The sequence below is a fragment of the Panthera leo genome, chromosome B2 (assembly GCF_018350215.1).
Source record: "Panthera leo isolate Ple1 chromosome B2, P.leo_Ple1_pat1.1, whole genome shotgun sequence".
NCBI classification, from domain to species: Eukaryota; Metazoa; Chordata; class Mammalia; order Carnivora; family Felidae; genus Panthera; species Panthera leo.
Window position 1 is genome coordinate 83,027 of NC_056683.1, and position 27,806 is coordinate 110,832.

Below are 27,806 nucleotides of genomic sequence, written 5' to 3' on the forward strand. Positions count from 1 at the left end.
TTCAGCTCGGGTCATGATCTCACAGTTCATGAGTTGGAGCCCCACGTCAGGCTCTGTGCTGACAGCTCAGAGCCTGGAGCCTGCTTCAGATTCTGTCTCCTTTCTCCCTGCCCCTCCTCTGCTCATGCTCTGTGCCTGTCTCTCTCTCTCAAAACTAAATAAACATTTAAAAACTTTTAAACAGGGGCTGTGTCCAAAAAGAGGGAGGAGGATGGAGGAGGGGTGAACAGCATCACACACAGCCCTGTTCTTCCGTGGCCGGCTCTGTTCAGCTGTGTTTGGTACTTTGCTGAGCTGGGACGCTTGCGTGTGGCACAGTGCGGCTTCCATACTTTGCTGACACTCCCCTACTTATTCATTTGCTGTAAGGAACACTCACTGCCTCAGTAGGGACAGGAAAGTGTCCTGCCCCTGCTCCTGTCCACCATTTGTGCAGTTCACTTCTCGTCCTCAGACACATAGCATCTTTCTTTAGTTTCTTGCGTATCTTCTAGTTTATGAGAATATCAATAGAGTCTTTGTTCCATCCTCTTTTTTAATACAAAGGTAGCCTATCATACACTGTTCCTCATCTTGCTGCTTTCACTTAGGAATGTACTTGGAGATCTTACCAAAAGTACACAGAGAACTGCGCTGAGATTAGTTTTTCATTGAATAGGATTCCATTGTGTGAATACATGAATGGGGGAGAGGTCCAAAACTGATGGACACATGGGTACATGTGCCAGGATACATGTGGGATAATGTTTATAGCAGTGTTGACCATAATAGCAAAAAGATGGGGACAGACCAAATTCCAGGAACAGTAGAATGAAGAAGAAAAAAATGCAAATTGTTCATATCTGAAATACTACACAGCAATGAAAATTAAGGCATCAAACCTAAATGCATCAAGATGGTGAATCTCAAAAACAAAGACAAGTCACAGAAGAACACGTGCAGGGGGATTTCCAGGTACAGAAACTTCAAAAACAGGCAAAACCAGACAAGGTACTATTTAGAGTTACAAACATGTATAAAAAAGAAGCATAAAGAAAAACCAAGGAATGATGATCACACAAGTGCAGATTGATCCTTATGTCTGGGGGAGACCACGAGTGAAATACTGCTTAGGGACACACAGTGAAAGGTACTGGGAATGTCTGACTTCTTAAATGAGAGATGAATGCCAGAGCCTACTTTATTACCTTACCATTAACGCTTTAAAACATATAACGTATTATGTATACTCTTGAACACATGGTATATTTCACAGTTTTTAACAGACTGAGAGGAAAGGAAATGCAGAGAGCAGGTACAGACAAGATTTTCAAGTTATAAGGAACAGACATGAGAGAAGGGCTGGCTGAGGAAAAATGATTGAAAAACTTAGATATCAAGGAATGTTTCTCTTAACAGGAGATATTATATGTTTACGCTCACGAGTTAGTGAAAAGGTAGAAAATGCTGGAGCAGGAGATGGGATATTTGTGGATGCAGAATCTCAGAAAACAGAGGGGATGGGATCCAGCCTTGTCTGTGGTGGTGTCTCCCAAGATGGCTCCAGGCTTGTCTGTGTGGTGTTTCCCAGGACGGCACAATAGTCACAGAGGTTCTGCTGCAGGAGAAGTTGCTGGAACTTCCCAGAAATCCACCGTCTTGGGTGCAGGAGAAAGCCGTTCACACCAGGAACACTCCAATATAAAGCCACCCAAGCGGGGTGCCAAGAAGCTGCTGGTGGCTGTGTCTTGCTGACCATCATGCATTGCAGACACTGGATGTTAGGGAAGTTTCTGGTGCTTTGGGAGGTGCCAGCTGCAGGAGCCTGGCATGGAGCACACCAGAACTAGGAAGCAAAAATCATTTTCTTCCTTCAAACACAGAATAAATAAACTGGTTTCTCCAACAAATTAATAGTGTGAAACTAAAGGATTGTTATAGATAAAAAGAACATTAAAAGACATAATAATAAAATGCCATATATTGTCAAAGGATAATTTTCAAAAAGTTAAAAACAATGGTCCTATACAAATATAAACTGAGCATGTATCAAAGTTATATTGACATGGGGACCAGTAAAAAAAGAACTATTCCAAAGACATTTCAAAAATCAGAGCACACGTGCACATTGAGTGCACGTATTTTATATCTCTACTGAACAATATTCATTGGCATTGCTTCTGACCAAGAATCACTTGCATCTACGTCACTTTCCATAAGCTAACATCTGCCCATAGAGAGTCCTCCAAAAATCCTGCCATGGTAAGTCCAACAGGGCTGTGCTAGAGAATTAGATCGTTGCTTTGTGGGCCTGTTGGAAAATGCTCCAGTGTTGCTCAGAAAGCATACACAGTCTTCATTTTGCCCATTTCCAAGTTTGGGATTTTTTTCCTTAATAGTGTGGCCCTTATTTGCATCGGGATTGAGACAACTTAATTGTAAAAAGACATCTTTGAGAAAATCAGGAAGTTTGAATATAGTCTGGGTGCTAAAAGCTATTATTGAAAATATTGATTACATGAATACTTTTACTTGGTGAGATGGTGGCATTTTGGTGATGTAAGCAAATGAAATCCCCGTGGTTAAAAGAGATAACTTTTAACTTTTTCTAAGCTTTTTTAGATAGCTTTTTCTAGCTTTTTAAGATAGTCATTTATTCTGGTCCTGATGCAAAGGCATCCTTCGTATGAAAGATTCAGACAAATGCTTTGCATCTTTACCAATGGAAACCTCATATTTTCAAGGACTTTTGTTTGGAGGCCTCTTTGCAAGCACTCTAATATTCTTAAAGCCTTGAGATTTCCAGATGCCACATTTTAACTCAATATATTTATACTGTGCAAAGTCAGTTTTAGAGGGGACCCCCTAGTTCTTCCTGAGGTTAAACCTGGGTTGCTCCAGGAACATACTTACAACATCCTGTTGCTTAAGATTCTCATTTCAGGGGCACATGGGTGGCTCTTTCAGTTAAACTTCCGACTCTTGATTTCAGCTCAGGTCATAATCTCAGGGTCTTGAGTTCAAGCCCTGAACTGGGCTCTGTGCTGGGTATAAAGCCTACTTAAAAAAAAAAAAAAAAAAGATTCTCATTTCAGATGGAAGTAATTATACTACACCCTTTGGCCTCCCAACACTCACCGTTCCAGAAGTTTTATATGTACTATCTTATTTAATCTTCCCAGCATCTCTGTGAAGTGGGTATAATATGTATTATCTTACTTAACCCTCACAGCAGCTCTGTGAACTACCATCTCTATTTTGCAGAGAAAGAGCCTGTGGCACATAGAGTTTGAGCAACTCTCCAAAGTCACACCAAAAGTAGCTGAGAGTAGGATTCAAGCGCATGTAGAGCCAAACAGAGACTGGACTCCAAAGTCAGACATCTAATCAGCCGCATTTACTGCACTGGACTCCTTCTGGTGTGAGCACCGGACCAGAGAACCGGAAGAAGGAATTTTGGCTGTGTTCCGAGAAAGGCGGGAGGCCAGTAAGTCTGAACATGCAGCAGCCAGAGAGGATAGTACTACCCTATGCTGCTACAAATCCATCTCTAACCACCAAACAAGGCCTGGAGTCAGCATTTCCACTGCTGTAACTCAGACCTGAGAAGGTATGGTGTGCTGAAGTGCATGACCAATACTGCAGCCAGGCCGGTTGACACAGCTTCAGAAAGCTTCCAGAAACGCCCAAGCAGAGATCATTCATTCAACATACATTTGCTGAGTGGCAGGCAGGTGCCCGGAAGGAGGCAGGGAACGTGTCCACTCTCATGGGACGCACAAGCGGGGCGGGCAGAGACACCGACAGGAGAGTAAGAGGCTTTCCAATGCTGACACGTGCATGAAGACAGTGACAGAATGAAGGCCTGTCTAAGACGCCAACTGAGCCGCTAACAAGAAGAGGGCAGCTGTGTGAGGGGCAGGGGCAGAGTGTTTCAGGCCAGAGGGGTTGAAGCGCAGGGACGGAGACAGAAGTGGCTCAGAGAGATAAGTACGGTCTTCCTGCGTCTCTAAGTGGGCAGGGAAGGTATCATATAATTTGAAGCACGGCAGGGGACCTCTATGGCTACAGAATGGCCTCTGAGTGGGGCAAGGGTCAGGGACAGAGAGAGGACACACCAGTAGCACGGAAACACTTAAGGAGCATTTTACGCACGCTTTCTTCCACAACACCCACCACAAGACCAGGTGGCAGCAGTGTCCAGGCTGTGCTGAGACCACACCCAGAGCCCAGGCCGGCCCGCGTCCTGTTCAGAGGGTGAGGCCAACACCCCTCCACCCCAGAGAGGGGCTTCCAGTGGCACCGCGGCAGAAAGGGAGAGAAGACTGCCTGGCGTGGGGGTGGGGGCGCACACGGAGGTGGAGAAACAAGGCCGCGTAGGTCTGAATGGCCCACCGCGAGAGGGCCAGGGGCGGGCAGGTGCTAAGGTTTAGGACCCCGCCAGCCACCCTCTTACCCCTACCCTGACCTTCCGGCGCCCTTAGGGGCGGAGACACGTTGGCGGCTGGCGCGGAGCCTGGGCGCACGCGCCGGAGCCGCCACGGACCCTCCCCACCGGGGTCTCAGGGACTCGAGTGTCCCGCATCCAGCCCCGAGGAGGAAGACAGCCGCCCTGAGCGGGGCCCGGGCACCGGAGCTCTGGGAAACTCGGTGTTCCCTTCTGTCCAGTGGGAACAGTAACGCCGTCCTGTTCAAGGGTATTCTGTGTACGGCCCCTCACTCGTCGCAGGCGCTTCGAAAACAGCAGTTAATTTTTGTAAACAGCGCCCATTAAGTCTGTGCTTGCTAAGGGCCTTCCGGGTTCCGGAGGCGAATTTAGGCCACGTTGGGGGCGAGGAGGCCTAGTTGAGGCCGAGCGCCTGGTGCGCGCCACCCCGCCGCAGAGCCCCCTCCGACGCCGACCCAGCGCTGGGGGAGGCAAGGGATCCAGTCGGAATCCTGCAAACCAGCCGCCAGGTTTCGGAACCCGGTCCCGCCATCCCGTCGCCGGGAGCGCGCCCCGCGTACCTGGGCTCCGCCCGCGCGCAGGCTTTCCCCTCCCCCCGCCGGGCTGGGCCCCCGATGCCCCGCCCCCTGCAGAGACCCGCGGATTTGCCCAGTGATCAGTGACGTAGCAGAGCGGCGGGCTCCCATTGGGAGGCGGAGTTTGGCAGCAGCCAATCCGGGCGCTGATCCGAGAAATCTCGGAGCCGCGCCCGGCGGATCCCGGAGACCGCGCGGCGGGGACGCGCGGGGATCGCGATCCGGAACCGTCCGCCGAGCGAGAGCAGCGCCCCCGGCCCGGAGCTCGCGGCGTGGAGATCGACGGTGGGGTGAGTCGGCGGGGAGGGGGGGTGCGGTGCGCCTGGGTGCGGGGCCACTGCCCTCCCGGGCCCTCTTGGCGCCGGCAGGTGGCCCGGGGCCCGCGTCGAGACTGCTTCCGTCTGCTCGTCCGCCAGGCGGGGGAGGGTTTGGTCGGAATGAACCAGGTTAGGCTCCGGGCTTGGAGCTGCACGTTCACTCCATCCTGCAGCCGGTTCGCGCTGCCCGGTTGACTTCATGCCTCGGTCTCCTCAGAGAACAGGCTGTGTCAGTTCATCCTGGAGGAGCAAGTGGGGGGTGAGGGGGGGGGCAGGCACTTCCAGATTCCCGGTGCGCCCCGGGTTGATTGTGACACCGCACGCTCTGCGTGTGCGCCCCGGCTTGTGACACCGCAAGCTCCCCGTGTGCGCCCCGGATTGTGACACCGCACGCTCTGCCTGTGCACCCGTTTGTGACTTCCCACGGGTCCTAACCCTTTCCCCCCGTCTATTAACATCTTACATGTGGCACATTTGCTACTGCTGATGAACCGATATTGATACCTTATTGGCCAGAGTCCATAGTTACTCCGAGTGACTGAGTTTTCACCTAAGCACTTGTTCTGTGTCATGATCCCATCCAGGTCACAAGGTGACATTTGGTCAGCATGGCTCCCTAAAGCCCCCTTGGCTGTGGCAGTTTCTCAGACTTGTTTGTGATGATGTTGACAGTTTCACTGCCTGCCGGTGATCTGTGTTCTGGGCGCCCCTCCGCTGGAATCCCTGTGATGTGTTTCTCCTGAGACCGGCTGCAGGTGATTGGGTGGAGGACCCCAGAGGAAGGCCGCCCACAGTGTCAACACGATGTATGACGTGCTGTTGATTGTGACCCGTTGGCATCGTGTAGCCAGGCCCCTCAGGTGTAAAGTCACTCTACTACATTTCATACTGAACTCTCTGGAAATGAGCGACTGTGTGCAGCCCACTTGCAAGGAGGGGGGCGTGCTCCTCCTCCCTGAGGACAAGTATCTACATATATTACTTGGAATTCTGCAGGGGAGTTTAGTCTCTCGTGTTCCTTATTTATTAAGTCAGTCATTTATTTGTATCAGCATGGACTCGTGGATATTTGTTTTATACTTTGGGTTATAATCCAATACTGCTTTATTTTGATGCTCAAATTGTTGCAGCTTTGGCTTTTGGGTGCCCTGTCAAGTTGGCTCCTGTGTCCTTGCTAGCATGTGTTTATAGAGCTTCTTGCTGTTGAAAGCACTTTATGTGGCTTCACTTGAACTTCACACAGTGCAGTGGACTTGACAAGACATTATTATTCTCCTCATTAAGAGGTAAGGAAACTGAGGCCCAGGAGCAGTGAATGACTTCTTAGATGTCACTTCCCTGCAAGGGAGTGACAGACTGGTCTCAGACAAGGGCTGACCACCCCAGAAAACCCTGCAAACCGCAGAAGGAAGTCCGTAGTCCAAGCTGAGGTTTCTTGGGGTGACTTCAGCCTTCGGCCCCAGGATCAGAACAGAAAAGATGGAGAATGGGAAGATAATGGTTTTGGAAAATAAAGGCTTAATTTGAGTGGCATCCAGGAGGAAGTACCACCTGCCACATCGGTAGACATGAAAGGTTGAACTTGTCCCCAAGCCGGTGTGTGTGGAGGGAGGCGAGGGGCAATCTGGGAAGTGTTTGTGGTCAGAGCGTCTCATCTGAGGGGGAGGGAGGGGTGGGCAAGTGTGGGGGGAGCATGAAGAGGGTGGTGCTCGAGAGACAGTCGACAGACCTCCTGCCTTGTGCCCAGTGCTGGAGCTGAGAGGGTCAGCGAGGAGTGGTCCTTGGGCAGAGCCATTAAGCTCTGAGCACAGGGAAGGTCTCACGAGGGGCTGGCCTGTGTCAAGTCCTCAGGGATGAGCAGGAGCAGGGACAAGGACCAGGGGTGGGGAGCAGGGGCCCTGAGGACACAGCTGTGTTCCTGGCTCAGGGCAGGGGGGCCAGCTTGCAGGAGGCTTTGTTTGCCGTGCAGTGCGGGAGAGCCCCAGGTCGAGAGCTGTGTTAGGATGGCCCTGGTGGCCCTTTGTAGGACATCTGCTACGTTCCACCAAATCGTCAGTGCTGTCAGTTTAGGTATGTTCCACACAGAACACACATCCTGCCAGCTGAATCAGGATGTGCTGCTGATCACACTTGAGAGACTGAAATGTGATGCCACGGGCATCTGAAATTTGACGGAAAGTTGTAAATCACTCACCAGTTGCTCAGATCCCTCCGCCGTCTGGGAAGTGAACGGTCAGGATATCTCCATCTCACTAACCCGTCACTGGCTCTTTCCTGCCTGATAGCCAAATTGTGGAAAACCAGCACAGGGGACGCCTGACCTCCGTCTTTCATCCGTGCTTATTCTGCGTTGCTTGCTCCTGTTAACGGCCATGACTTTGTGTGGCACATCAAATATGCTGCTGTGCTCGGCCAACGTCTGTTTCAGTTTGCCCTGTGAGCGGCCTGGATGTTCCCCCCGCTTCCCCCCACCATGTCTTCCTGAGATACCGAGCTGTGTAGAGGTCAAGAATGTAGCCGCAAGCTCTACATCTGAGTGACTGCAGCTGGGTGAAAATCCGGGTTTGCGTGCTGATCCAGGAGTCCTCACTGTCGGCTTTGGTTAGAAGGACAGCCCGGGGTGAAAGAAGGTTTCGATGGTGTTTCCTCGCACCATCCAGGAGCCGTGGGAAAGGGCCGTGGTGGGCCAGAGCAGGCTGGAGACCTGGCTGTCCTGGCAGGTTGTATTCCACCTGTGGGGCCAGAGAGGGAACTGCTGCCCAGTGTCTGCCCTTCTCTAGATGAATAGGCTGTTTTTTTGGTTGTTCTTTTTTTTTTTCACAAATGCTTTGTATAGTTCAGCCTAGTAACCTTCAGCAACTTCCTGTGCTGTATCAGTCAGGATTCCTTTTTTTTTTTTTTTTTTTTTTTCAAATGACACACAAGTCCAATCTGGCTGGGCATAAAGGGCATTTATTGGCTCACGTGATGGCAGAACTCAAGGGTCAATCTAGCTTCAGGCACAGCCTGATACAGGGTTTTACAGGATGTCATCAGGAACCAGTTTCTCGTACCTCCTCTCTGGGTTGGCTTCACTCTCAAACAGACTTAGCAAAATTGCTCATGTAGCTCCAAACCATATGACCTCACCTCTTGCACGTTCTCGAGAAACCACAGAATCTTTTCCCCATCTAAACTAGGTCTCCTTGTGACTATCAGTCCTTGAGTCATGTTCTCACCTCTGAAGCAGGCACCGTGGCCAAGGAGGCATCACATGCACTCTCTCGCTCCACCCTTGAGCTGAGGGAGAGCTCTGCCCTAAGCACATAATCCCCAGAAGGGAACTGGGAAGAGTTAGCAAAGGAAGGAAGAATGGAAGCTAGGGGGACCGCTCGCCCAAAGACCAAGCTCTTGCAGCACTTACCGCCGGGACCAGGGAGCGCCGTGCCGTCGTCTGCTCTTGTCTGCTGTGGTGGGACTCCTCAGCCAGTGCTCGGCCTCTCTCATGCTGCTTCCCTTGCGCTCCGTCTTGCTTCCTCCCTCTGCCTTCAGCGTCACTCGCATATATGCACACATCACACACATATGCACACGTCACGCACGTATATGCACGCATCCTGTTTCCCATCCTCCACACTGGCAACAGTTTAGAAGCTGATAGTACCCGGTGTCGACAGGGCCGTGGGGCAGCATGGATGCCTGTAGCCTGCTGGTGGCAGCATACAGTGGTACAGTCAGTGTGGAAACAGTGTGGCTTGATCAGCTTAAGGATGCGTTTGCTTGCTTGTGTGTACCAGGACACGGGTGCAGAAACGTTCACAGAACCGTGTTTGTAACTGTCCCGAGCAGGAAACGGTCCAGGTGGCCATCAGAAGCAGACTACATGCATACCTGTTTTCTTTGCAGATACTGCATTATCACAAACGGAAAGTTTGAGGTAAGCCCACATCAGGCAAGGCTCTTAGTGCCACTTCCCATCGGCCTTTTCTTGCTTTGTATGTTGGCGTCACATTTTGGCAATCCTCATAGTATTTCCAACCTTTGCATTATGATTACAGTTGTTATGGTGATCTGTGACCAGCGGGGACACTTACCCTGAAAGCTCAGACAACAGTTGGAATTGTTTACATACGGTATTTTTAATTAGGGAACGTACGTTGCTTCTTAGACATAACGTGACTGCACGCCTCATAAACGACAGTATAGTGTAAACACACTTTTTTTTTTAATAGGAAATTTATTGTCAAATTGGTTTCCATACAACACTCAGTGCTTCTCCCAACAGGTGCCCTCCTCAATGCCCATCACCCAGCCTCCTCTCCCTCCCACCCCCGTCAACCCTCAGTTTGTTCTCAGTTTTTAAGAGTCTCTTATGGTTTGACTCTCTCCCTCTCTAACTTTTTTTTTTCCCTTCCCCTCCCCCCTGGTCTTCTGTTAAGTTTCTCAGGATCCACGTAAGAGTGAAAACGTATGGTATCTGTCTTTCTCTGTATGACTTATTAAACACAACTTTTTCATGCACCGGAGAACAAAACGATTGCTTTGACTTGCTTTATTGTGATCTTCACTTTACTGTGGGAGTGTATGACCGAACCCCCAAATCTCCAAGGTGTGCCTGTTCGTCAGAGGTAGAATTATAGTGTCAAAAAGCAATGGACATGAATGACATCAGCTCACAATCACATAAATGCACCTTACAAACACGCTGTTGATACCCACCCCTGCAAGAAGAGGTAGCATCTGTAGGATGAGAGGGCAGTGATTTGTCACCTGTGTCACATATGCCACGGCATCTGTCTCCCCAGACATGGCTCTCCCTCCTCCCTCAGTGTCTGCATCCCTGCAGCCAGACCCAGGCACCGTGACAGGAGGGTGCTGGTGATGTGGTCTTGCTGGTCTTGCTGTGGAGAATGTGGAGAAATCACCCCTCTCTCCCTCTGCTACTTCGCCGTCTGGGCGGAGGGGAAAGGACAGGTGGCTGCGATTGCTTGCCCTTGTACAGACATGTAGGAAGCATCTGTGCGCATCAGATGCCCTGTGCCCGTGCTTCTTCACCTCCTGGCTAGGAGGTACTGGCCCTGGGCTGGATTCTGGGCATAAGGCAGACAGTCTCTGTCCAGATGTAATGAGGCTCATTAGCCAGGACTCAGCACTGCAAAGAAGTGCAGGGCACAGCGTGGGACGCTCTCAGGCTTTGTAAGGGAAAGAGCCTGTGGTCTCAGTCTGTCTGATCGGGAAAGAATGGCCAGAGGAGGTGGCATTCAGCTAAGCGGGAAAGGAATAGCGTTCAATGCAGAGAGAGTAGCATTTTCTAAGGGCTCAGGCAGGAGGGAGCATAGCATTTTGGGAGACATGGAGAGGGTTTTGAGTTGGCTATGGGGTCGGGTTAGGGTGGGGGGTGGCAGGAAATGAGACTGCAGACAAGGGCTGGGCCTAGGTTCCTTGGCCTCAGGGAGGACTGGAAGGGGTTTTGACTTGATCCCTGGGGCACCAGAAGAAAGCCACCGAAGGGTGCTAACCGGGCTGGTCGCGTGGGCACACCTGCATCTGAACATGCCGTGGAATGTGCGTGCCGGACGGGAGGCCGGCCTGGGGGACCAGAACACAGGCCGCGGAGGCAGGAGGTGCTGGGAAACCCTGCAGGGCTGTGTATCAGTCAGCTCCAGTCTCAGCTTCCAAAGGGTCACGCACGTGCATCACTTGGTCGGAGCTCTGGGAGGGCAGGGACTTTGCCACGTTTGTCCTGTGCCGTATCCTCGGTGCCTGGCACGTAGCCGGTGTCCGGGACGTGGGGGAAGCATGACAGCCTGCTACCTACAGCCTGCAGTGGCACGTCACAGCCGGTCCCATCCACCACCATGGCTGCCACAGCCCCTGAGCCCTGGGGTTTCCACTGCTCACAGCGCAACTCAGCCCAGCCCCACTGCGCGTCAGAGCACCACAGACGCCGGTCCTGTGGGGACAGTAGCCCACGTGTGACCTCAGGAGTGCACTGGCCGCACAACCTGTGTCCCCCAACACTGTGGCCCACCTGCCAGCCACAGCCAGGGCTGCAGGACCTGAGGGTTCCATCGTCAGCCAAGATGCAGCCACTTCTCCGCAGCCAGATCCAGATCACTTGGGTTTTGCCCCGAATTCTGTCGTCTCCAGATTTATAAGGCATCACAGGTGTTTACTTCTAGGAGAATTGGCTTATTTCGGATGAAGAAATGGGGCTTAGCCTGGGGCCCCAGGAGCCCTTAAATGGGATTCCCATGGGGAATGGAGCCATCAGCTAAGTGCTTGGTGATTACAAGCAAGAAGGGGCTCCTGTTTACACCCCACGCGTGGGCTTGGCAAGCAGCCTGGAGGCCACTGGCAGCTCTGGGCCGTGAAGCCCACAGCTGGGACTTGGTGCCTTCCAGGTCCCTTTCAGTGGCATCCGGGAGCCCAAGGCAGTGGGAGGCAGGGAGGACAGTGTGGGGCAGCTGAACTACAGACAGCTGAAGGGGAAGTTAGGACCTGCGGGGGCGGAAGACGGTTTCCATGAAGAAACAAGGGGCAGTTGGGCCAGGGCAGGGGCAGAGCGAGGGGTGTGCCTGCCACCCCAGAGCAGTGGTGCGTGGCCGCTGGTACCAGGCAGGCCACAAAATGATCTCAAGTGTCAGAATTCTCACTGAGGGTAATGGGGACTGGGTGGATGGTATGGCCTGGAAGGGTTTCCAGCTCTTTCCGTGGTTCCTTCTGCCCCAGAGCAGGACCATTGCCCCTCCATACTGTGGAATCCAATGACATAGAATGTTCCAGAGGCATTGCACAAGACAAAGGGCAGAGTCTCGCTGGCGTGAGCAGGTCCAGCCTGCCAAGGCTCCTGCACTGGAGCCCTCTCCGAATCTGAGCTGCTGTGCTTTTGGTCAGTGCACACACTGGGCAGCTCACAAAGCGCTTCCATGTGGGTGGCCTCACCTGAGCTCCTGGCATTTCCCAGGGAGCCAGCCGAGGAGGAGGATCCAGTCGAGCCGCCGTAGCCCGGTGCCCCTGGGCACACTGCTTGACCTCACTGAACCTCAGTTTCCCAGAAGAGTGTCCCAAGAAGCTGGTCACCCGGCTCTGGGGCCCCAGACGTGACCCTCGGTTGTTGGACTGACCAGTTTACACATCCAGTCGTGTGTGCAACCGGCAGCGTGAGCTGTGTGTTTGGGATGGAATCCGTGTAACCGGGTGTGGGACGGTGCATGGAGACACCGAGCCTCGATTGCCTGCTCAGGCCAGGCTCACAGACATGGGGTTCGCACAATTCACGTCACCTTTGGTTTGTCCGGGCCCACCGCCTGTGTGCCCACACTGAGCATCCACAAGGGGGCAGCGGCCTTGGTCATTCCAGACCCTTGTACACATTCCTTTAAAAGTGATAGAAAACCAGAACGCCCTCCTCAGGAAATGATTCTAACTTTGTATGATGTTTTGTTGAACCATTTAAAAGTGATAGTCCTTAGCCCCAAATACGGCAGGATGAATCACCTAAACGTGTGTTCCCCTTCATCACCTCAGTAAACACTGTTAAAAATTAATGATGATTTTTTATGATCCAGAACCCGGGCTTTTTTTAATGTTTATTTATTTTGAGAGAGAGAGAGAGAGAGAGAGAGAGAGAGAGCACAAATGGGGAAGGGACAGAGAGAAAAGGAGAGAGAGAGAATTCCAAGCAGGCTCCATGCTGTCAGCTCAGAGCCTGACCCAGGGCTCAAACCCATGAACCATGAGATCATGCCCTGAGCCGACTTCAAGAGTCAGTCACTTAACCGGCTGAGCCACCCAGGTGCCCCTAGTACTGTGTTTTGTCAGAGTTCCTCTAGTTGTCCCAAAACTATTTTTGTAGCTTTAAAAAAAAAACAAAACAAAACGGGTGCCTGGGAGGCTCAGTCGGTTAAGCATCTGACTGCAGCCCAAGTCATGATCTCACGGTCCGTGGGTTTGAGACTTCGCCTCAGGTCACGATCTCATGGTTTGTGGGTTCGAGCCTCACATCGAGCTCTGTGCTGACAGCTCAGAGCCTGGAGCCTGCTTCTGCTTCTGTGTCTTCCTCTCTCTCTGCCCCACCCCCACCCCCACATTCACACTCTGTCTCTCTCTGTCTCTCAAAAATAAACAAATGTTAAAAAAAAATTATTTTTTAACAAACAAACAGGATCCAGTCAAGGTATTTGCATTTGGCTGTTATTTCTCTTCAGTCTACGTCAAGAAGAGTTTTTTGTTTTTTGTTTTTTTCCCCATGACATTGACTGATTTAAAGGCTGGGCCAGTTGTCCTGTGGAAGGTCCTATATTCTGAATTTATCTGATTGTTTCTTAATACTGTGGTTTAGTCTGAATTTATCAGATTGTTTCCTCATCCTGTGGTTTAGCTCATTTCTCTGTCCCTCATCTTTTCTGTATGTTGGAAGCTAGGTCTACAGGCTTCATCAGATCCTTTCAGGTCAAACATTTTTGGCAGGATTCCTTCACAGGGGATGCCGAGTGTTCCATATGGTGCCGTACTGGGAAGCCAGTGCCAGTCTGTACCTCTCTGAGCGATGCTGGGTTTGGTCACTGCTTGGGGTGATCACCAGATACTCCCCTCATCAGGGCACATTGGGAGGTCATCCACAGGGAGGGCCTTCAGCACCATGGGACTTACCGTGTTCCCTAATACCTTTCTTGCCTGTAGCATCCACTGATAATGCGGGTTGCAATGTGGTGGTCTTCTGTTACCCCCGGACAGCCTCATGCATCTGCTACGTGTGTGGGCATTTTCATGCAGTGTCGGCATGGGGCCTGGCTGTGACCATGGTCAGGTGTGCAGGAGGGGCTGTCACCAAGCTCCCTGCGGTCTGCTGTTCTCAAAGCAAGCTGCAACTGTACGTCCCAGCCCCAAGGACAGCACGTTCCGTCCCCAGCAGCAGTAACAGTAACGGTGCCCCTTGCCAGAGCCCGGCACCGACCAGCTTCCTCTTGGTGAGGGACCAGCAGTTCCCAGGGTCTGTCGCAGCCTCGCTGACACCCCAGACACAGCCGTCTGTTCTTTCCCGTGAGCTCTGTGTGTGCGTGGCGTCCCTCGAGGCCACAGCCTCTGAATCCATGCTGCTGTTGGTCATCAGCATTAGGAGCATCCCTTACGTCCACACAGTACTCACAGCCTATGAGGCACTCTTGTAATTGTCGCATCGCATCTTGGGGACAAGACCTTATTCCCGTGTCATTTCTCTGGGGTTCATCTCCAACTCGTCCCAGCTCGTCACCACAGGGCAGGGCCTCCCCGTCACCGGGCTGTGACACACTCTCCCCGCACACAGCCACTAGTGGTAGTGACTTACCTGTGTCTGCAGGTGCCTGCTCCAGCCTTGCGGTGACCCATGTGCCCTGTGGGCCGGCTGTCTTCCCCAGCCTGTCCTGGTCCCTGCCCCTCAGGGACTGTAATTGAAGCACGTGCCACTGTGGCTGCTGCGTCCTCACCTCCTCTCCTGCTCTGTTCGTGCTTCGAACTGTCACCAGGTTTGGGAACCAAGGGTTCTGACTTCTGTGCCCGCCTCTGTGTCCTGTGCCCTCACCAATCCTTTGTCTCCGCCCATGTAGAAACTTCTAGGTAAGCATCAGTGTCCCCATTTTATGGATGAACAGACCGAGGCTCAGAGTACTTGAGAGGCGTCTCTGTTGTCACACAGAATCAGGGGCAGGGGGCCACTGTTCATCAGCTATGCCGAGGCTCCTTCCCCAGACAGGAGGTGGGCCTGGCCATATGGGTAGACAGGACCAGTGTCGTCTCCAGCCACCCGGGGACTCCTCCCACATCAGTGTCTTGCATGAGCACCCCCAGGAATGGTTGTGCAGCAGGTGCACAGCTAAGGGAGCACCGTGCACACAGGAGACACCACAGGCCTCTGTGTGTTACAACACACTTCCACCACATAGTTAACACGCGTCCTACTCTGTCGCACTCGGTATGTCAGAGCACTTTCCCCACACTAAGGGATGGAGAGGGTCTTAGGCCGGAGCGCTGCCCCAGCAGCATGGCCTGGGCTGCTGGTGCTGTGCTCCCCAGCCCACCAGAGTGCCCTCTCTGGGCCTCCCTGTCCTCATGTACACGATGTGGGGCTGGCCTGGAGGGTGGGTGAGGTCCTCTCGCCCGCATGCTGTGGGCTCTGGTAAGCCTCTGCTGACTGTCCCCGGCAGTGCGGGCTGCCACTCTGCGCCCCAGCCCCGCCCGCTCTTGACACCGTGTCTGTTCCCCAAGGCAAAGAAGCCCCCGTGAGCCGAGGACGCCATGGCCACGTCGGCCCCACTGCGCAGCCTGGAGGAGGAGGTGACCTGCTCCATCTGCCTGGACTACCTGCGGGACCCCGTGACCATCGACTGCGGCCACGTGTTCTGCCGCGTCTGCACCAGCGACGTGCGCCCGGCCCCGGGCGGCCGGCCCGTCTGCCCACTCTGCAAGAAGCCCTTCAGGAAGGAGAGTATCCGGCCCGTGTGGCAGCTGGCCAGCCTGGTGGAGAACATCGAGCGGCTGCAGGTGGACAAGGACAGGCAGCCCGGAGAGGGGGCCCGGGAGCAGGCGGACGGCAGGCTGTGCGAGCGGCACCGCGAGAAGCTGCACTATTACTGCCAGGACGACGGCAAGCTTCTGTGCGTCATGTGCCGCGAGTCTCGGGAGCACCGGCCCCACTCGGCCGTCCTCGTGGAGAAGGCTGCCCAGCCCCACAGGGTGAGCCCTCCACGCCCCTCCCCCACACGCCCCGCAGCCCCACCTCCCTCCCCAACCCGGAGCACCCACCTGTCCCCACCGCCCATCTCCCCACAGGAGAAGATCCTGAACCACCTGAGCACCCTCAGGAGAGACAGAGACAAGATTCAGGGCTTTCAGGCAAAGGGAGAAGCCGACATCCTCACCGCCCTGGTAAGTGAGGCTGTCAGCACAAAGCCTGAGGCAGCTGACTGTGCGGAGGGGGAGCTGGGAGGCTGTGCAGGGGAGGCTGTGCTGGGAGGCTGAGCAGGGGAGGCCCTGCCAGGAGTCTGACCAGGGGAGGCTCTGCCGGGAGGCTGACCAGGGGAGGCTGTGCTGGGAGGCTGAGCAGGGGAGGCTCTGCCGGGAGGCTGAGCAGGGGAGGCTGTGCTGGGAGGCTGAGTAGGGGAGGCTGAGCAGTGTCAGCCAAGCAGGAGAAGCTCTGCCAGGAGGCTATGCTGGGAGGCTGACAGGGGAGACCAAGCAGGAGAGGCTGAGCAGGGGAGGCTCTGCCAGGAGGCTGAGCAGGGGACGCTGAGCAGGGAAGGCCCTGTTCAGAGGCTAAGCAGGAGAGGCTGAGCAGTGGAGGCCAAGCAGGAGAGGCTCTGCTGGGAGGCTGAGCAGGGGAGGCTGAGCAGTGGAGGCCAAGCAGGAGAGGCTCTACTGGGAGGCTGAGCAGTGGAAGCCAAGCAGGAGAGGCTCTGCTGGGAGGCTGAGTAGTGGAGACCCTGCCTGGGAGGCTGAGCAGTGGAGGCCAAGTAGGAGAGGCTGAGCAGGGGAGGCTGTGCTGGGAAGGCTGAGCAGGAGAGGCCCTGTTCAAAGGCTAAGCAGGGGAGGGTGAGCAGTGGAAACCCTGCCGGGAGGGTGGCTTTGGGCTGGCGTCCTCATCTGCTGCAGGAGTGGCCCTGTGTCAGCTAAGGTTCCTTCTGTGTGACTCACCGTAGTTGTGGGTCCCATCTGGCAGCTGCCGCTGTTGTGCTAGGGATGGCCAGAGTGTAAGGGACCAACGAGGTCCTGGCTGAGTCCTTCCTGTCAGAGGGGGAGGGAGATGAGATTCTGATGGTGGAGGGGAGCCGGAGGGTTTGGGAAGAGAGAGGAGGCCAGGGACGGCCTGAGCGGCTCTGAGAACACTGTGGATGCTGAGTCCTGTCCCAGGACCGCTGCCCACAGTCAGAATGCAGAAGCAGCACAGCACGTGCATGATTAGGAACGGGTCAGGAGGACATGTTCCAGGTTCCTGGGGGAGCGTCAGTGTCAGGGAGCTGTATGCTGCAGGGATATGGAGGCCCCACAGTGAATGATGAGATCCTGGGGGAGAAGAGTGAGGCAGGAGCTGGCCCAAGTCCAAGGAGCCCCTGTGCCCTCACTGTGCATGGACATCAGTCAACAGGGGTTCTAACTCTGGCCAGACTCCAGCCTGCACTAAGCAGGGAGATGTGGAGGCAGGAAAGGACATAGTCCCTGAACACAGATATTCCATGGTTTCACTGAGGGAATAGGATACAGTCCAATGAGGCAGAGCTTGGGGACATATTTTGTACGTCAGACATAAGCTGGGGGGGGGGGGGGCCTGGATGGGGGCAGGAGCAGAGCCTGCGGGGATTCTCTACCCCACAGCAGAGGAGTCATGCCCTCCTCCCCTTCTTGTGCCCGCAGAAGAAGCTCCAGGACCAGAGGCAGGACATAGTGGCTGAGTTTGAGCAGAGCCACCAGTTCCTGAGGGAGCGGGAGCGGCACTTGCTGGACCAACTGGCGAAACTGGAGCAGGAGCTCACGGAGGGTAGAGAGAAGTACAAGACCAAGGGTGTCTCAGAGCTGGCCCGGCTAGCGCTGCTCATCTCTGAGCTGGAGGGCAAGGCCCAGCAGCCAGCAGCAGAGCTCATGCAGGTGAGCAACCTTCCCAGGGTAGGGGCGGGAGGCCAGGGCGCTGGGTCTCTGCCCCACCGCTCACCTGCGGGACCTGGGGACACTCACCACTGGGTCTCTGCCCCACCGCTCACCTGTGGGTCCTGGGGACACTCACCACTGGGTCTCTGCCCCACCGCTCACCTGCGGGACCTGGGGCACTCAACACTAGGTCTCTGCCCCACCGCTCACCTGGGGGACCTGGGACACTCACCACTGGGTCTCTGTCCCACCGCTCACCTGCGGGTCCTGGGGACACTCACCACTGGGTCTCTGCCCCACCGCTCACCTGCGGGACCTGGGGCACTCAACACTAGGTCTCTGCCCCACCGCTCACCTGGGGGACCTGGGACACTCACCACTGGGTCTCTGTCCCACCGCTCACCTGGGGGACCTGGGGACACTCACCACTGGGTCTCTGCCCCACCGCTCACCTGCGGGACCTGGGACACTCACCACTGGGTCTCTGTCCCACCGCTCACCTGCGGGTCCTGGGACACTCACCACTGGGTCTCTGCCCTACCGCTTACCTGGGGGACCTGGGACACTCACTGATTCTCAGGCCTGGGTTTTCTCTCCCAAAACGTGAGCAGGATAACCCCACTGCCCCACGTATTCCAGCAGTCAGGTGAGTGTAAGATGACATGACTGGCGTGTGCTGTCACTTCAAAAAGCAAATTTTCTACCAAAAAAAGTGTAAGAATTTTAGAAAGTGCTGTGGAAGTGGAAGGGAAGGTCATTGCTCTTTCCATGTCTGCTCCTGTCCTCAATTCTACCGTTCACAAGTCCGCCTGCTAGCCAGTCCAGTGGGGGCTGATTCTTGTGGTTTGGAGCAGACGTAGCTTGGGTGGGGGGCTGAGCACAAGCTGAATGGCAGCTTCTCTCAGGGACCTGAAGGACTGGAGGAGATGGGCAGCTGGGGAAGGAGACTGATGGGCGAGGTTTTTTTCTGCAACTGTAGTTACCCCCAGAGGAAAAGTCAGAGAGCAGGCAGGGAGCCTCTGGAGCACTTCCTGGAGGAGGCAGCTTGGATGCTGTCAGGGGGAGAGTCCTGACCTGAAACAACTCTGTGACTCCCTGCTCCTGAACCTGTCTAAGGAGTGCCCCCTCCCTGATCAGGGCTCACAGCCTCTCTGAGGTGTCCCGCCTCCCTGATCAGGGCTCAGTGCCTCTCTGAGGAGTGCTCCCTCCCTGATCAGGCTCAGTGCCTCTCTGAGGTGTCGCGCCTCCCTGATCAGGGCTCACAGCCTCTCTGAGGTGTCCCACCTCCCTGATCAGGGCTCACAGCCTCTCTGAGGAGTGCCCCCTCCCTGATCAGGGCTCACAGCCTCTCTGAGGAGTGCCCCCTCCCTGATCAGGGCTCACGGCCTCTCTGAGGTGTCCTGCCTCCCTAATCAGGGCTCAGAGCCTCTGGAAGAGTCCCACCCGTTGACCAGGGTTCAGAGGCCTCTGGCGGGGTGTGCTTGATCTTCCTCCCCCTCCCCGAGTCAGGAGGAGGCCTGGGATGGTCTCACTTGCTGGTGTGCAGTTGGGCCTGTGTGTCTGTGGTGGAGCCCCCAGGGTCTCCTCCAGGAAAATGCTGTCTGTTCCGGGCCAGCAGCCTCAGGGAGAGACAGCAAAGCAGGCTCTCCAGGTGTATGAAGAGATGGCCTTGGCCGGCCTCTGTGCTGCTGGGGATTCCGCCCCATGAATCTGGACCCGTGGCCCTGTGCCCATATGCTGGCACACCTCTTGGCCACGCGGGTGCATTCGTGGCCTCTCTGAGCTGGCCGTGGTGTACGTGTCGGGGGGGGCGCAGATTAGAAGGATTTACTGGACACTCACAGCTAGTCTCTGGACAAGCGCTTCAGGGACGGGGCCTGGCCTCCCCTGCCTGCCATCAGTGTCCTGTCTGTGTCCCCGTCTGTGTCCCCGTCGCCCCCTCTGCCCCAGTCTGCAAGACTGGGGCATTAGGGCAGCTGCAGTGTCAAACCCAATACCCTGGCTCAGAGAGAACACTTTCCCTTCTTCCAGGAACCGGGCGGCCAACCGTGAGGTTATCCTGGAGGCTGGGTGCCTCTACCTGCTGGTTCCACCTGCTTCAAGGGGTGTGGGTCTCAGCTAGGACAGCACCCCAAAATTTCCTCTCTGCTTCCTTTCACATCCCATTGGCTGCCCTCGGTCATGTGACCAGGCCTGACCACAAAGTCATCTGGGAAGTGTAGTCTTCTGCTGGGTGGCAGTCTGCCCACTGTGATCCCAGGGCTTCTGCTCTTCAAAGGAAATAGGGGGAGGGGGTGCCTGGGTGGCTCAGTCGGTTAAACGTCCAACTTCAGCTCAGGTCATGATCTCGAGGTCCATGAGTTCAAGCCCCACATCGGGCTCTGTGCTGACTGCTCAGAGCCTGGAGCCTGCTTCGGATTCTGTGTCTCCCTCTCTCTCTGCCCCTCCCCTGCTCATGCTCTCTCTCAAAAATAAATAAACATTTTTTAAAAACTAAAAAAAAAAAAACAAACAAAAAAATGGAAGAAGGGGAGGAGGCACCACACACATCATGAGCCACAACCTTTGACCAGCCATGCCACTGGGTGCCAGAGCCATGGGGAAGGGACTGTGCATGGGTGCCCTGGCTCCTAACAGACCTGTGGCCTGTGAGTGGGGTCTGATCGAATCCCACTGATGCTGTGCTTTCTCCTTCCAGGACAGCAGGGACTTCTTGAACAGGTAAGAGAGCTCCCTGTGTCCTCCCTGCCCTTCTGCTAACCTGACCTGTTTGAATTGATGGTGTCCGTGTCCTGTGGCTCTTCCCACCACCTTCCCTGCTGGGGAGCAAGAGCGCATCCTTGAGAAGTGCAGGCTTGCGGGTTCTGCGTGACCCCAGCTGTGCTGGGTGGAGACGGGACAGGTGACCAGGGGCCCAGTGCACAGCAGCACAGATGTCCAGTCTGTAGATGGTCTCAAGTCCTGGTTCAGCTGCAGGCAGTTCCCTCTGCCTCTAACCCCCTGGTTTTCTGTCATTTGAGTGGGGATGGTCATACCTGTCCTTCCCGCTTCATAATTGTTGTGAGAATTGAAAGAAATGCAGGGGGACCTAAGTAACAGCGTCCCTGTGTCATTTCCCTAGGTATCCGCGGAAGAAGTTCTGGATTGGGAAACCCATTGCTCGAGTGGTAAAAAAAAAGACAGGAGAATTCTCAGAAAAAGTGCTGTCTCTGCAGCGAGGACTAAGAGAGTTCCAAGGTGAGGGCCAGGGTGGGGCACTAGGATGGGAGTCAGGCCGGGAGGCGTTGGGGTCGGGGATCAGAAGCCAGGCAGGGAGGGCACTGGCGTGGGGGGTCAGGAGCTGGGAGTCGTGGATCGAGTCGGGAGCCGGGCAGGGAGGGCACTGGGGTGAGAGTCGGGAGCCGGGCAGGGAGGGTGCTGGGGTGAGAGTTGGGAGCCGGGCAGGGAGGCCGCTGGGGTGAGAGTCGGGAGCCAGGCAAGGAAGGTACCGGGGTGGGGATCAGGAGCTGGGCAGGGAGGGCACTGGGGTGGGGAGTCAGGAGCTGGGAGTCACGGATCGAGTCGGGAGCCGGGCAGGGAGGGCACTGGGGTGAGAGTCGGGAGCTGGGCAAGGAGGGCACAGGGGTGGGGATCAGGAGCTGGGCAGGGAGGGCACTGTTGTGGGGGGTCAGGAGCTGGGAGTCGCGAATCGAGTCGGGAGCCAGGGCTCTGTTTGGAGGAGTGGAACCAGCTCCTTGCTGTCACCTTGTTCAGCCCTACTCCTGGGTGCTGCTTCTTTTCTCTTTTCTTCTTGGGTCTCAGTGATGGGGGCCTGTCAGGAAATGATTCCTGTCCTAGTAGGACACAGGCCCATACGTGTGTGGGGCTCGATGGTCACTGCTGTGTTTTTCCTCCCCAGGGAAGCTGCTTAGAGACTTGGAATACAAGACGGGTAAGTGTCCAAAGAGCTATCCCAGTTCACCTCCTGTAGAGAAAAAGAACGCCCTCCCCCCAGAGAGGCACCCTGGTCCCTGCTGTCCCTGGCCCCTCCCTCTTGCAGCCAGATTTCCCAGCTGCTGGTCTGAGCCCCCGCGTTGTGTCTGTAATCAGCCACAGAGGCCTGTACTTGATCGTCTGACCCTCCTCTGCAAGACATGCAACTGGCCAGAGGCCGTGTGTGCCCCAGGCCCTGCTGTCAGGTCGTGTCCTACATGCCCCTAAGCTGGGATTGGTCCCCCTGGGCTTATTCAGTGGGCAGCCCTGGAGACCTGCCTCCCACCTACCGGTGACTCCTGGTTCTGCTGTCCCCACAGTGAGTGTCACCTTGGACCCGCAGTCGGCCAGCGGGTACCTGCAGCTGTCAGAGGACTGGAAGTGTGTGACGTACAGCGGCCTGTACCAGAGCACTTACCTGCACCCACATCAGTTTGACTGTGAGCCGGGTGTGCTGGGAAGTAAGGGCTTCACCTGGGGCAAGGTGTACTGGGAGGTGGAGGTGGACAGGGAGGGCTGGTCCGAGGAGGAGGAGGAGGGGGAGGAGGAGGAGGACGGGGAGGAGGAGGAGGAGGAGGAGGAGGCCGGCTACGGGGACGGGTACGAAGACTGGGAGACAGATGAGGACGAGGAGTCTTTGGGGGAGGAGGAGGAGGAGGAGGAGGAGGAGGGGGAGGAGGTCCTGGAAAGCTGCATGGTGGGGGTGGCCAGAGACTCTGTGAAGAGGAAGGGAGACGTGTCCCTGCGGCCAGAGGACGGGGTATGGGCCCTGCGCCTCTCGTCTGCGGGCATCTGGGCCAATACTGACCCCGAGGCTGAGCTCTTCCCTGCGCTGCGGCCACGGAGGGTGGGCATCGCCCTGGACTACGAGGGGGGCACCGTGACCTTCACCAACGCCGAGTCACAAGAGCTCATCTACACGTTCACGGCCACCTTCACCCGGCGCCTGGTGCCCTTCCTGTGGCTCAAGTGGCCTGGGACACGCCTCCTGCTGAGACCCTGAGCCCCGCGCCTCCCCCAGCCCATGACCCCCGACGCCCCCCTCCCCTGGGAGCCCTGGACTGTGCTGGGAACGGGGTGTCTGGCCATCGCACCTGGAGCAGGTGGGCCCCGCCCCCCCATGGCCGGGGCCCGTGGAGGCTCGCTCAGTGCTGCTGCTGTGCCATACAGCCGTAGTCAGGCTCTTCCCCCAGCCCCCGGGGCTCCCCATGCACACTTCCAACCCGAGGGCCACGGGGCCCCTCTTCTGCCCACTGCCTTTGACCCAGCTCTGCACTCTCCATGCTGAGTTAGAGGAGAAGCAGTGTTTTGCTGCCCCGTCCAGCATCCCACGCTGACTCTTCCTAGGAAAAAGCAGGTGACCGTGAGGCCCAATCCACATGCTTCCCGCTTGCCCAGACCCTCTCTGCTGCCTGCGTTCCCCAGCACTTGAGACAGCCACACTGCCCCCCAGCTCAAGAGTCTCAAGCACCCACACGCACGCAAGTGGACAGGGCCAAAGCCCGCCACGGTTTCCAGGCTGCGTAATAAGCCTCCTGGAGTGCCGCGGAGTCGGGGGTCAGCATGGGCTCCATGCTTCTCCAGGAGAGAGCTGAGCGTCTGATGTGTGTGCATTGAAGAAGGCGGGACCCCCTGGAGGACCTGTGGACTTGGGGGAAGGATCTGCGTACGTGTGGCTTTGGTTCACCACTTGTGACCAGTGATCAATATAACCCGTGGGTGTGGCCACAGGAGGCAGATTGTCCAGGGCGTCCAGAATATCCTCCTCTTGACCAGTCCTCTAAAAGCACCAGGGCAAATATCCGCTGAAGCCACACCTGGAATCCGGTCCCCTCCCTGGAAGCCTGGACAAGTCTGCTGCAGGCTACGAAGCAGGAAGCCTGTGTCGCGCCTGACTCCACACACACAGTCTGTTCTCCTGGGAGAAGGGCGGTGGTGGGCACAGGAGAGGTCACCGGGTCCTCGGGTCAGGAGGAGGTTAGAGCCTGGCCTCATACGCCCAGGCCCAGCCCTGTCCCAGCCGGTGTCCAGGGCCCTCTCGTGGCCAACCCCACAGCCTGCCAGCAGCCTGCCCCAGAGACCACGTGTCCCCAGCCACTGGCCTCCACACTGTCTGGGACTTGCCCCGTGCATGTGTCTCGTGCTGCCGGGTCACACATCCACCTGATCCTGCCTCTAGGTTTGTAAGGTCCTGGAGGGTGGAGACCGTGTCTTCTCCTCTGCACTCCCTGCGGCACCGCCTGCAGTGTGGGCACATAGTAGGTGCTTAATAAAAACTTGATGAATGAGCAGCCTGGGTTTACACATATTTTATTATAACTCAGATACCCCCAGACCTTCTTAGTCTGGCTACAGAGAGGTTCCACGGACAGTGGCCCCAGGCTTTGCTCCCCCACCCCTTCTGGGACGTGTACCTGCAGCTCTGCCCACCATTTGCTCACACACTCTGCACGTAACACTGTCCTCTCTACACACACTCTTTGTTCACAGGCTGTTTGCACACACGCTGTTGTCTGCACATACATTCTTTGCACATACGCTGTTTGCTCACACACTGTCTGCACACACTGCTCACACATTGTTTGCAGACACTGTTTACTCACACGCTGTCTGCACACACTTTGCTCTCATGCTGTTTGCGCACACACTGCTTGCTCACACGCTGTTGCACACGCGCTGTCATTTCTGCTCCCCCAGACAAAAGCCCCCTTACCTCCCTTCCCACGGGGCCAGCCCTTGGTTGAGCCCCAGCATCTGCAGAGTGCATGATGGGGCCGTGAGAAGGTGACATTGGTGGCACTCCCAGAATCTTTCCTCAGAAAATAAGCAGTGCCCAAAGGAAATACAGCAGAGACTCTGTCCTGCTGTGTGACACATTCAACTCTCTGGTTCTGGCCTCTTTCTGATTTTTTTAAACTGCCATATTAAAGGTGGAAACGGAAGAGTGGGATAAAGCCCCTTCAAGATCTCGTTTGTGACTCATTTGGGTTCTCCCTTTTTATTTTAATTGTTCTTTTTACTCTTCTTTCCAAATACAGATATGCAAAATGTGTCAATTATAGACATACAATGTGCGGTATCAATTATAATAAGGTCAGTTAATCTGCATTTGAGTCCTGAGAGACAATAATCACCAGCATATTCTTGAAATTCTTGAAAATTTATTTTGTTGATTGATGTGAATTGTTCCCTGAAATTATACTCTACTAATCTTTTATTTATGGAAAATTTTCATAATTCTCAAAATGCCTTTTCTCCTTTCTTGGAAAGAATTTTTATATAATGAGGTTTCTGAAATGTTTTAAGGTGATCATTGTATAATTAAAAGCGCATAGTTATTAAATAGGGAACATTTCCATTTGAACAAAATATGAATGCTTTCAGGTCATTGTTGCTTTACCGAGTCTCACAAGGGTCATACTTCCAGGATAATCTGTAGACGAGCAAGTCTCAACGTAAAACGGCCTTGCAAAGTCATAAACAAAACTGCATACTGGGTGACACCATCTTAGAACAGAAAGTTACCAGCAGGGTACTTACTCAGCAAGTTCTCTTGAACCTTTCTATTTTGTAAGTAGTTTTTATACATGAGCTGCAACTACACATATGGTCCAATCTACCTTCCGTGTTCCCACAAAGGAGAAAGAACACTGCCTGCCCTCCCACCCCCCACGGCAGGAGGGGGTCGAGCTCTGGGCTCCCATCCCCACCCACCCTGAGCTCAGGCAGCTGAGTCCGGTGTCTGTGAAAGCAGTTCACGCCTGGACCACTGGCAAACGTGGCTGCTTTTCTTTCCTGTGCGGCTTCGTCTTCCCTGCTGTAATTGCCTTTTTCTCCCCTTTTGCTTCATCTCCTACATCCTTGTTACTAACTGAACCCCAAAGACTTGGCTGGGCGTCAGGGTCCCTCAGGGTGCCCACTTCCCAGGTTCTCTTCTCAATGCTGTTTCTGCCGCCTCCTGACCTTCAGTCTGGGATGGCTGCCCCTCACCTGTGCCCCTCACCTGTGCCCAGCCTCCTGGCTCTCCCTTCTCTGCCATATTGGAACCCTGGCTTTGGTTTCGTTTTCTTATCCTATTTTTTCCCTCTTCTTCATTTACTTCCTTCTGATGAAACATCACCCCCTAGCTTCCTGAGAAATGGGGCATGTAAGTTGAGTTTTTGAATATGTAAACATCGGGATGTATGTGTCCAACCTTCCCCCACCATGGTGCTAATTAACTCAGTGGACCCTGTCATTCTAGAAATTCATAAGCTTTCGGTTCTGGGAAACATTACTGAATTATTTCTTGATGGTTTTTCTCTCCTTCATTTTCTCTGTTCTCTCAAGTCTATTCTTTGCCGCCTTCGTATAGCTCCTGAATTCATTTACTGAGTGCCTGTGAGAAGCCAGGATGTGTCTAGGTTACAATAGCAATAAAGTAAACAAAGTCCCTGCATGGAGTTGATATTCTAGTGGAGGGTAATGGGCAGTGAGTGAGAGTAGAAAATACAACAGCAGTTAGCACCCTGCAGAGACCTGAGATAGGAGGATGATGTGTAGTAAGCCAGATGGTCAGCGCCTCTCTCAGAAGGTGGCATTAAAGCTGAAATCCAAATTCTGAGAAGGAATTCTAGGATGGCACCAGCCAGAGTCACAAGGCAGGGACAAGCTGGGCACAGAAAGATGGGGTGTCTGGAGTGTGATATTGGAGAGCAGGGAGAGGTCAGCAGAGGCGACTCATGTCGGACCATGTGAGCCTGAAGTCAGCACTGGGGAGGGGCTGTGCTGACCCCTGGGGTGAGTGTGACATCAGCACGGGGAAGGCCGTGCTGGCCCCTGGGGTGAGAGTGAAGGTCAGCACTGGGGAGGGCCATGCTGACCCTAGGGTGAGCTGACCCCTGGGTGAGAGTGAAGTCAGCATGGGGGAGGGCCGTGCTGGCCCCTGGGGTGCCCCAGCACCTGCCAGAGGGCCAGGCAGAGGAAGGACGCAGTAGCCAGCCAGGTGAGAAGGAGCCCAGCGAAGCAGCAGGTGGAACTGGAGAGGTTAGATGCTTCGGATTAATAAATAAACCTTTCAGGCATTTATACTTTTAGAAAACATGATTATTCAGTTATTACCCGAGCAGTTATTGTCTGGCAAGAAAATCATGTAATAAAGCAGGCACTGTACAGACTAAAAGTCTCACCAGATTCTACAGACTGCAGTCGTAACAGCTGGAGCTGAGGAACCCTGGAAGAAAGCCTTGTTACGGCCAACATTGGCAAGATCAGCTCTACGACAGCAGAGCACAGAGTGCGTGGTCATGGTTAGAGGCTTCCCTGCAGCCCCACACCCTGAATGCTGATGTTGCCGTGGACACCCATGGCCAGACCCCCCTCAGAACAAGCAGGAGAGGTCCCCAAGCCCTAGCACGAGGATTCCACAGGTTAGGAGCAGGGGAACAGGGCAGAAAGAGAAGGTCAGAACTTAGACATGGAAAAAAGTTTGAAACAAATCGGGGGGGGGGGGGGGGGGCGGGCAGGCATGCAATGTTTTGCTCTGACAATGATACTCATGTCTGGCTTTGGTACCTAGGTCCTCGTCACTCTTTTCCTAATGTTCCACGAATGTTCAAAAAGACTGTTTCCTGTTAAGTCTACGGTTCCACATGTGATCATTAGATGAACTTTATTTTGTTATTCCAATACACTGTATCTTTATTCCGAAAATCTTATTTTGTGCCTCAAATATTCTATATATCTTTACAATTTTTTTTGCCTTTGAGTATCAGTGACTGAAAGAAATATGTTTTAAAATCTGCTATTAAGTTCTTTTTGTAACTGACCATGAATTGTTAGATGTGTTAGAGCTTAGAATTGTTAGTTTCCAGATAAATTGTTCCTTTTACCAGAATGCAGTGTCCCTGTTTCTTGCACCAAATAATACTTCTTGCA

General features: G+C 54.5%; 1 protein-coding gene and 1 long non-coding RNA gene across 5 annotated transcripts in view; one reads left to right on the forward strand and one right to left on the reverse strand.

Moving 5' to 3' along the window:
- The window catches only part of LOC122219306, a 39,611-nt gene extending 36,680 nt beyond the window's left edge, over positions 1-2,931 (reverse strand). For all 4 annotated transcript variants that reach the window (XR_006202332.1, XR_006202330.1, XR_006202334.1 and 1 more), the window contains exons 1-2: positions 2,893-2,931; positions 1,423-1,825 (exon numbers count right to left, since the gene is read on the reverse strand). This is a non-coding gene — a long non-coding RNA (uncharacterized LOC122219306). The remainder of the gene's footprint in view (positions 1-1,422; positions 1,826-2,892) is intronic.
- Positions 2,932-5,207: 2,276 nt separating this feature from the next.
- Positions 5,208-27,379, forward strand: LOC122219309 (tripartite motif-containing protein 26). The gene is made up of 8 exons (XM_042937481.1): positions 5,208-5,291; positions 15,546-16,013; positions 16,110-16,205; positions 17,688-17,918; positions 20,617-20,639; positions 21,040-21,155; positions 21,817-21,849; positions 22,211-27,379. The coding sequence occupies exons 2-8, from the start codon at positions 15,576-15,578 to the stop codon at positions 22,891-22,893; spliced, it is 1,620 nt and encodes a 539-aa protein (XP_042793415.1). The 5' UTR covers positions 5,208-5,291; positions 15,546-15,575; the 3' UTR covers positions 22,894-27,379.
- Positions 27,380-27,806: the final 427 nt, after the last annotated feature.

Excerpts from the sequence above, each read along its gene's own strand:
- LOC122219309 (XM_042937481.1), top strand. The coding sequence starts at position 15,576 with ATGGCCACGTCGGCCCCACTGCGCAGCCTGGAGGAGGAGGTGACCTGC. Across the intron at positions 17,919-20,616 it reads CAGCAGCAGAGCTCATGCAG|GACAGCAGGGACTTCTTGAA; the intron begins GTGAGCAACCTT and ends TTCTCCTTCCAG. Across the intron at positions 20,640-21,039 it reads AGCAGGGACTTCTTGAACAG|GTATCCGCGGAAGAAGTTCT; the intron begins GTAAGAGAGCTC and ends TCATTTCCCTAG.